This window comes from Eutrigla gurnardus (genome assembly GCF_963514095.1).
Source record: "Eutrigla gurnardus genome assembly, chromosome: 13".
Lineage (NCBI taxonomy): Eukaryota > Metazoa > Chordata > Actinopteri > Perciformes > Triglidae > Eutrigla > Eutrigla gurnardus.
Genome location: NC_139936.1, coordinates 915,105 through 924,932, shown reverse-complemented (window position 1 = coordinate 924,932; position 9,828 = coordinate 915,105). Strand labels below are relative to the sequence as shown.

The 9,828-nt window shown below is 44.9% G+C and overlaps 1 protein-coding gene across 1 annotated transcript; it reads left to right on the top strand.

Annotated features, from left to right (window-relative positions):
• Window positions 1-225: 225 nt before the first annotated feature.
• Window positions 226-9,563, top strand: spinb (spindlin b). The gene is made up of 7 exons (XM_084025268.1): window positions 226-365; window positions 2,838-3,201; window positions 3,333-3,381; window positions 3,472-3,566; window positions 5,622-5,777; window positions 6,278-6,511; window positions 7,078-9,563. Exons 2-7 carry the CDS (start codon window positions 3,147-3,149, stop codon window positions 7,275-7,277), a joined length of 789 nt encoding a protein of 262 aa, XP_083881394.1. The 5' UTR covers window positions 226-365; window positions 2,838-3,146; the 3' UTR covers window positions 7,278-9,563.
• Window positions 9,564-9,828: the final 265 nt, after the last annotated feature.

Here is a 9,828-nt window from a genome sequence, read left to right as displayed (position 1 = left end):
TCTATAAATAGACTTGACTTTTATAAATGAAGTCATAGATTTCATCCTTGTAGATTCTATTAAATCCTGTTCTACATACTCCGATGCGGTAGGTGGCGGTATTCAGCTAAACGTTGTTTTTTTTTTGTAATTCACCCAAAAAAGCGAAGAAAAAAGAAAAGGAAAATAAGGGGGGTGAAAAAATGCAGCAAAATCCTCTTTTATCCGCTTTTATTTTGGAGGCCGCGCCGCTGCACTTCCGGCGCCGCTCCATCTTAGCGCAGCTAGCTTGACTCAGCAGCGGAGAACCAAACGGACGCAGAGCGGATCAATTTGGAGCCACGGCGGTTGATCGGGATTATGCGGCGACACTGATTGCTGTATCGGTAAGAAGCTGCGGGCCCCGGAGCCGCCGAACGAGCCGGTTAACGGACCGTCTCCCCGGTTCGACGTTTTACCGCAAACCAGCTAGCTTAGCGCCGGGCTTCCCCTCCCCTCCCTTTGTTCGCTTGCGCTCTTTTTTTTTCTTGTTATTTTTTTTGCACGGCTGCGGGGTTTCTGTAAATATGGCGCACTGTGGCTCCGAGGAGGGCTGAACTATTACTGCACATGTTTAAATGTGCAAGCAGGTCAGTGTGTGCGTGTGTGTGTGTGTGTGTGTGCGCGCGTGTGTGTGTGTGTGTGTGTGTGTGTGTGTGGTCAGCGAGGAGGAGGAGGGTATATGTGACCTCTGGATGGTCATCTTCCTCCTCTTCTTCATCATCAGCAGCCAAAACAACCATCAACTCTCACACACACTCACACACACACTCATACATACACACTCATACACACACTCATACATACACACTCATACACACACACTCACACACACACACACACATTCATACACTCATACATACACACTCATACACACACTCATACATACACACTCATACACACACTCATACATACACACTCATACACACACACTCACACACACACATTCATACACTCATACACACACACTCATACACACACATCTGCAGACTGGAGGTGTTCATGTTGTGTTTGTGGTCCTGCAGGGTTTTTGAGTTGTCAGGCTGCCCCCCCACTTCTGCAGTCACGTGGGCCGGACCAATCTGTGACAGCATTGGTTCCAGGAGGCCTTCAGGGTCGCCTCACCTTCTCATACGTTATAGTACTGTGAAGTACTCGTGTATATAAGTTGTACTTGTACTCTCTTGTGTATCAGGAGTCTCCAAACAGCAGACCTATCGTTACGTATTCGCTTCCTCGTTCAAAGCTACCGAGATGCTAACGTACCTCCAAGCCAGTTTGCCAACAGCCAATCACTGCCAAGGAAGAAGTTCCGCCCCCTTTCCCTTGTCTCCCATTGGACCTGATTTCAGAATACATAATTTATTGCTCCTAGTTAGCTAACTTAGCTAGGTACGTCACCAACATGGCCGTTAGCTGTCGACGTCCAAAAAGTCGTGGACAGAAACGTAACTCGCCCAGAAGGACGCAGGTTTCAGGTGTGATGTGAGTTTTGAAATGTGATATCTGGGTGTTGGACGAAGACATGACTTTGTGTTCTGAAGATGTTTATGGATCCAACGATCCGGTACTAGTTGCCATGGATACGGTTGCTGGCATCCAGAGCTGAACCACCGCAGTGATGTCATCTCTTCCTAACTTCCTAACGTCTCCAACCGAGAACACAAACAACGTAGAGGAATCGGAACTTTACAGGAATCGTGAAGATGAATCCGATGCTTTCAAAGAGCGTCGGGGATTATGGACTCTCTGTGCCCTCTGTCTCCTCCTTTCTGGTCCGGTTGGTCCAGGTCTGTTCTTACCCTGGTCTGTTCTGATCCTGATGTACTTGACCCCGGTGTGCTCTGGTCCTGGTCTGGGTTCCCTGCAGCTGTGTGGTCCTGGTTTGGGTTCCCTGCAGCTGTGTGGTCCTGGTCTGGGTTGCTGTTGCATTGTGGTTGTTGTTGTGCAGCTGCAGCTGGTTATCAGCGTCTTTATCACCACCAAGCCGTTTATCTGCCGTCATGTCTGCCGTCTCCCAGCATCCTCTCTGTCTGTGACCTCGTTGGACAGAACGTCTCTCTGCTGCGAGTTCATCCTGGTTTCTGTTGACACGTTCTTCACATTGTTCTTTACGTTCCTCACGTTGTTCTTCACATTGTTCTTCACATTGTTCTTTACGTTCTTCACGTTGTTCTTCACATTGTTCTTTACGTTCTTCACGTTCTTCACATTGTTCTTTACGTTCTTCACGTTGTTCTTCACATTGTTCTTTACGTTCTTCACGTTGTTCTTCACATTGTTCTTCATATCTTCACGTAGTTCTTCATATCTTCACGTAGTTTTTCATATCTTCACGTTCTTCACGTTCATCGTTTTTTGTTGTTCTTCACATTGTTCTTTGTTGTTCTTCACGTTGTTCTTTATGTTGTTCTCCATGTTCTTCATATTTTTCTTCACGTTCTTCACATTTTTCTTCACATTGTTCTTCACGTTGTTCTTCACGTTGTTCTTCACGGTGTTCTGCACGTTTTTCTTTGTGTTCTTCACGTTGTTCTTAATGGTGTTCTGGACGTTGTTCTTCACGTTGTTCACGTTGTTCTTCACGTTGTTCTTCCCATTATTCATGTTCTTCACGTTGTTCTCTGTTGAACTTCGTGGTTCCAGTTCAGACCGTCTCCGTCTCTCCACCACACACACAGCGGGTAGCAACGGTCCCGACCAAACATCATTTCTCTCTTCTGTTTGGTGCAGGAAGAGCTGAGTCTGTTGATGTCACTAATAATGATCAATGATTATTGATCCATATCTGCGTGATAACTCTGTGTCTCCGTCTTCAGGCTCGACTCTCCGTCTCGTCATCGCGTCCATCAGCTGTGACGTCGCCTCAGTCTCCAGGTGTTAGTCTGCATCCGGCCTGTATGCAGCCTGTCCAGGGCCCGGCCTAATTCCTGGTGCCCCTTCATTCCCACCACCTCCTCCCTCCTTTCCCTCCCCCCCTCCCCCCCTCCCCCTCTCACCCCCCTCCCATCCCCCCTCTTCCCCCTCCCCCCTCACACACCGACCCTGACCTGGTCTCACGCAGACCAGCTCCCAGCCTTTAGCCCAGACCGGCAGACCGACTGGCTGCCCCCCTTACAGGTGGATGAATGAAGACCCCTTTCAAGAGCCCAGCGACCCCGCGGCCCCCCCGACCAGACGGGGGTGAGACTTTCTGTCTTCATGGATTCAGTTTTAATGTGACAATAATACAAACATGCTGTGATCTCTGCTCTCTGAGTGTCCTTGAACGCACCAGCTGTCAGTCTGATAGCTGCTGGTTGTTTGTGTTTCAGGACATTCCGGCGTCTCTGCAAACATGATGAAGAAGAAGAACTCACACAAGTAAGGCTGCTCACAGGTCAGAGGTTGTGAATAATATGAGTTGTTTTCTGTATCTTCATCTTTGTTTCCTCTTCGTCGTGTCCCCTGCAGGAAACAGAGGACCAGTGTTGGTCCCAGTAAGACCCTGGCTCAGCCCAGAAGGAACATCGTGGGCTGCCGGATCCAGCACATCTGGAAGGAGGGCAGTGAGTCGGCTCATGTACATGTTCTACATTTCATGTTTATATCGAGAGCAGGGCAGCCACAGTCCAGTTCATTATTAAAATATATACAACCAGGAAGAGACTCAGAAGGACTACAAAGAGACATAACAGAACTACAAAGAGATATAACAGGACTACAAAGAGACATAACAGAACTACAAAGAGATATAACAGAACTACAAAGAGATATAACAGGACTACAAATAGATATAACAGAACTACAAAGACATATAACAGAACTACAAATAGACATAACAGAACTACAAATAGATATAACAGAACTACAAAGACATATAACAGAACTACAAATAGACATAACAGAACTACAAAGACATATAACAGAACTACAAATAGATATAACAGAACTACAAATAGACATAACAGAACTACAAAGACATATAACAGAACTACAAAGACATATAACAGAACTACAAATAGATATAACAGAACTACAAAGACATATAACAGAACTACAAATAGACATAACAGAACTACAAAGAGATATAACAGAACTACAAATAGATATAACAGAACTACAAAGACATAACAGAACTACAAAGAGACATAACAGAACTACAGAGACATATAACAGAACTACAAATAGACATAACAGAACTACAAAGACATATAACAGAACTACAAAGAGACCTAACAGAACTACAAAGAGACCTAACAGAACTACAAAGACATATAACAGAACTACAAAGAGACCTAACAGAACTACAAAGACATATAACAGAGCTACAAAGAGACCTAACAGAACTACAAAGACATATAACAGAACTACAAAGAGACCTAACAGAACTACAAAGACATATAACAGAACTACAAAGAGACCTAACAGAACTACAAAGACATATAACAGAACTACAAAGACATATAACAGAACTACAAAGATAACAGAACTACAAAGAGACCTAACAGAACCACAAAGACATAACAGAACTACAAAGACATACAACAGAACTACAAAGATAACAGAACTACAAAGATAACAGAACTACAAAGATAACAGAACTACAAAGAGACCTAACAGAACCACAAAGACCTAACAGAACTACAAAGACATACAACAGAACTACAAAGATAACAGAACTACAAAGACATAACAGAACTACAAAGAGACATAACAGAACTACAAAGACATAACAGAACTACAAAGAGACATAACAGAACTACAAAGACATATAACAGAACTAAGAAGAGATATAACAGAACTACAAAGATAACAGAACTACAAAGACATAACAGAACTACAAAGATAACAGAACTACAAAGACATAACAGAACTACAAAGAGACCTAACAGAACTACAAAGACATAACAGAACTACAAAGAGACATAACAGAACTACAAAGAGACATAACAGAACTACAAAGACATACAACAGAACTACAAAGACATAACAGAACTACAAAGATAACAGAACTACAAAGACATAACAGAACTACAAAGAGACCTAACAGAACTACAAAGACATAACAGAACTACAAAGAGACATAACAGAACTACAAAGAGACATAACAGAACTACAAAGACATAACAGAACTACAAAGATAACAGAACTACAAAGACATAACAGAACTACAAAGAGACCTAACAGAACTACAAAGATAACAGAACTACAAAGACATAACAGAACTACAAAGACATAACAGAACTACAAAGATAACAGAACTACAAAGACATAACAGAACTACAAAGACATAACAGAACTACAAAGAGACATAACAGAACTACAAAGACATATAACAGAACTAAGAAGAGATATAACAGAACTACAAAGAGACATAACAGAACTACAAAGACATATAACAGAACTAAGAAGAGATATAACAGAACTACAAAGAGACATAACAGAACTACAAAGACATATAACAGAACTAAGAAGCGATATAACAGAACTAAGAAGAGATATAACAGAACTACAAAGAGAATCAAAAAGACTACAAAGAGGTATAACAGGACTACAAAGAGACCAAAGCACCTCTAGCTGACAGCTGCATGTGACTGATGGACTATGTCTGCTTCCTCCAGGTAAATCGTCCCAGTGGAAGGGGACCGTCCTGGACCAGGTCCCTGTGAACCCGTCCCTCTACCTGATCAAGTACGATGGGTTCGACTGCATCTACGGCCTGGAGCTGTACAGCGACGAGAGGGTGGTGGGTCTGGAGGTCCTCCCCGACAGAGTGGGTGAGGATGAGGAGGAGCACAGCAGCACCTGGAGGGCGCTGGGGGAACTGCAGCTCTGAGAGTTAGCAGCATGTAAAGGGAACCTTTTTAAAACCAGATTATTAATGACCTGATCATAGCACTGATAACAGGCTACTATGATGATGAAGAGTAGTGAGTTACCTGAGCACAGCCTGATCGGGATCAATCTTTAACCATTTTCATTGTTATTAGTATTAATATATATATATATATATATATATATATATATATATATATATATAATCTAATATTGCCCTTTTAATTGGTCTTTCGTCCCCTTGAACTAAAACCACCATCATGACTGTAATTGATATTTAATACTACAAATTATTATTATTATTATAGTTATTGGCTCTTTTTTCTCTCACTACAACCATTGTTTTCCACATATCTTCTGTTATTTTATTTACGTATCTTCCCTCACATCCACCGGTCTGCATATGTGTATGAGTCATGGTCCCTCTCTCTGATTGGTCCAGCTCCGGCCCGTGTCAGCGACTCGATGCTGGCGGAGACGATGATCGGCAAAGCGGTGGAGCACATGTTTGAGACGGAGGACGGGCCGAAGGAGGAGTGGAGGGGGATGGTGCTGGCCCGGGCCCCCATCATGACCGCCTGGTTCTACATCACCTACGAGAAGGACCCGGTCCTCTACATGTACCAGCTGCTGGACGACTACAAGGAGGGAGACCTGCGCATCATGCCCGACTCCAGTGAGTCCTGCTGGGAACCAGTCGCACTATAATAATAATTATAATAATCATCATCATCATGTTATTATGCCCAAGAATAATTCACATCAAAGCTATTTGTATGTGTATATGTCTGGGGCTTTTATTGTGAAGGGATGAACAGAGGGATGTGGTCCGTGCTGCGTTTGTGGAGGTTGAAGGCTCGGAAATGTCAGTGTTGCGTTTTCGTTTCATTGTGAAAGAAAACAGCCGTTAAATATAAAAATAACGTGTGAATTAATTACACAAAGCCTAGCGGTCTGAAAAGGATTTTATTATTTAAAATATTTTTGGTGAACAACTTTTATCAAGTATTTTAGTTATTTTAATCTAATTATAAACATCATTTTTTAAACACATCCATTTGAGCCGAAACGTTTACATTTATACATTTATTACAGTAAGTAAATAAATTAGACACACTGGTTTCTTTGACTTGAATAGATCCTTATTAGACTGTTTGTGGTTTCTTCTAACTAAGCTGAGTTGCCGTGGCGACCAGCCGCTGACCAGCCAGCCTAACCCCTCCCTCTCCTTCCTGTGTGCAGACGACAGCGTGGCGGCGGAGCGGGAGCCCGGCGAGGTGGTCGACAGCCTGGTGGGCAAACAGGTGGAGTACGCTAAGGAGGACGGGGGCAAGCGGTCGGGGATGGTGATCCACCAGGTGGAGGCCAAGCCCTCCGTCTACTTCATCAAGTTCGACGACGACTTCCACATCTACGTCTACGACCTGGTCAAGACCTCCTAAGACCAGAAGACCCGGTCCAGGACCCCCCCTCCCCCTCCCCCAAAAGACTTACTGAGACCTGCCGAGACCCCCCACCCCCAGAAGAAAAACCACAGCTCCGGTCTCAGACCTCAACCTTGTACAGAGACAGATGACATAATTCTATGACATCATACTTCACTCGTTGTTTCATGACACGCCTTAAACGCAGGAAGAACACCTGTTATGGAAGCCCCGCCCCCAAGCAGCTCCACGTCTTCAGGTGTGTCCAGACTTTGTTAGACTCTGTTAGGAAGCTTCCTGGTCCCGACCAAGACCAGCGGTCCTGTCTTCTTTGGAAGAACTGAAACCTGTTTCTGGCAATAATCCTCTAAAATCACCCGGATCCAATAAACCTGGTCCAGTTTGAGAACTAGACCAGATCCCGAGATCCTCCAGAGGAAACAAAAACCAAACTGTCATTCGCTCCAGAGTCGAAGCAGGTCTGGAAGTATTTAAGTAAAGACCCCCTCCCCCCTTTCCTGAAACCCTGTCAGACTGCTTGAGACCTCCGCCAAGGGGGGGGGGGGGTCTGGATCTGCTGGGGTTAATGAAGGGACGGGTCTTCAGGAAGATGGACAGCTGAACCAATCGTCTGTCTCCATCTGTTAATAGAAGGTGTAGCTCTGAGGGGAACTCCTGTCCAATCACAGAGCGTCGTCCTGGCCCCGCCCACCTGCAGGCGTTTCTTTCTTTTTCACCGTGTTAGCGTTTGTCCTCGTTGCTGCGGGTTCCTACATTACCCATAATGACTTGAGGTTGTTCATCAGCTGGCGGGGCCCAGCTGTGTCGGCGTCCCCCAGGCTCACTCCACAGGACGGATGCTAACGATGTGTTGTGGACTCCAGGTTGCCAGGACGACGGTGAAATGTGTCCACGCAAAGGAACTCTGGTCCTGATTCAGGTCTTAAGGACGAGGACTCCTCCTCAGAGGAGAAGATCAGTCTGTTATTGAACATTTATAACCAGTTTATAACGTTTACTAACTGGGTTATAACACCGCAGATCTAAATGTTTACTATGTAGCGACGCTCTCGTGTGTTATGAACCATTTATTACATGTTTATTAGCTGCTTGGGAGCGCAGACCGGAAGCTTCCGAGCCGTCCTGACTGTAGCGGTCGCTGGCCCCGCCCCCCCGTGTGAGGCGCTGGTCTCTGATTGGCTGGATGGGTGTGTGTGTTACCAGAGATCCAGTGTTCATCTGTTGATTTATCTGTTTTTATAAGAAGAAAAAAAGCCTTTTCCCCCGCTCCTGCTCCTGCTCCTGCTCCTCCTGCTCCTGCTCCTGCTCCTGCTCCTCCTGCTCCTCCTGCTCCTCCTGCTCCTGCTCCTGCTCCTGCTCCTGCTCCTCCTCCCATTGTATACTTCTCCTTTGTTTTTATGAGCTGCTACATGCATCGCCTCGTTCTCTGTTATCGGTTCTCTGTTCTCCTGTTATCACAGCTCCATGTAGCACTCTCCTGCTCCTCCTCCTTTTAACAGCTCGCACTCCATCTCCCACAATCCTTAGCTCATGTTTGATCAGCTCACCTGGTCATCGCATCCAGACGGTTCCTTAAGTTTCATTCCTGGTTACCCACAATGCACCTTACCTCTGGCTCAATGAGCCAGGTGATGTTTAGACTGTGGTCTCCTGGGGGGGGGGGGGGGGGGGCAAAGACCAGGATCTGGAGGATCTACAGCCTCAATGATGTGTTCAGGAGCAGACACACCCGTTGGTATTTTACAGAAATCACTGATTGTGTGTGTGTGTGTGTGTGTGTGTGTGTGTGTGTGTGTGTGTGTGTGTGTGTGTGTGTGTGTGTGTGTGTGTGTGTGTGTGTGTGTGTGTGTGTGTGTGTGTGTGTGTGTGTCAGAGCGGTGTAGTTTTGCATGCCTCTATAGCTCCGTGTAAATCGATGTGAGTTGCATGTCGTGTATTTTGGGTTGTTGGGCTGACTTCTGTCCGTTGTGGCTTTCAGGTGCCTCGTTTGAATCTCCGTTTCTTCGGTTTCCTGTTTGATTTTGTACCGCGTGTTCCAGAGGCTGCTGCCGTCTTCGGGCTTATTGAGCAAAAAAAGAGAAAATGAAAACAAAGAAGTTCCTCGTAGAAACGGAGGCGTGGCCGGCGGTTGTTCTCGTCCCGAGCAGGCGGTGGCGCCGGCGTGCTCCTGTTTCTGGGGGATCGTCCCTTTAAAGAGTGCCAACTACAGACGCCAGTGTTCAGTGTACAGCAGTGACCAGATCACACTATTTACTAAAATAAAGCATTTCTCTGTTTTTTTCACCTGTGACTCCGTCTCTTGTTTGTCGACATAAATATTAATAACATTTACAGTTTTTAAAACATCGCAGCTAAACGTACACAAGGAAAGCATTCCAGGACCATCGTCGTCCTGATGCAGCTCAAAGTGGATTTCTCCTTTTAAAACACGACATGATTTACACACATATGATATATATGCCTACAAATAAATATTTATATTTTAATAAATATATGAATAAATGAATACATATGTATTTACACTCACCGGCCACTTTATTAGTTACAC

Excerpts from the sequence above, each read along its gene's own strand:
- spinb (XM_084025268.1), top strand. The coding sequence starts at position 3,147 with ATGAAGACCCCTTTCAAGAGCCCAGCGACCCCGCGGCCCCCCCGACCA. Across the intron at positions 3,382-3,471 it reads AAGAAGAAGAACTCACACAA|GAAACAGAGGACCAGTGTTG; the intron begins GTAAGGCTGCTC and ends TGTCCCCTGCAG. Across the intron at positions 3,567-5,621 it reads GCACATCTGGAAGGAGGGCA|GTAAATCGTCCCAGTGGAAG; the intron begins GTGAGTCGGCTC and ends TGCTTCCTCCAG.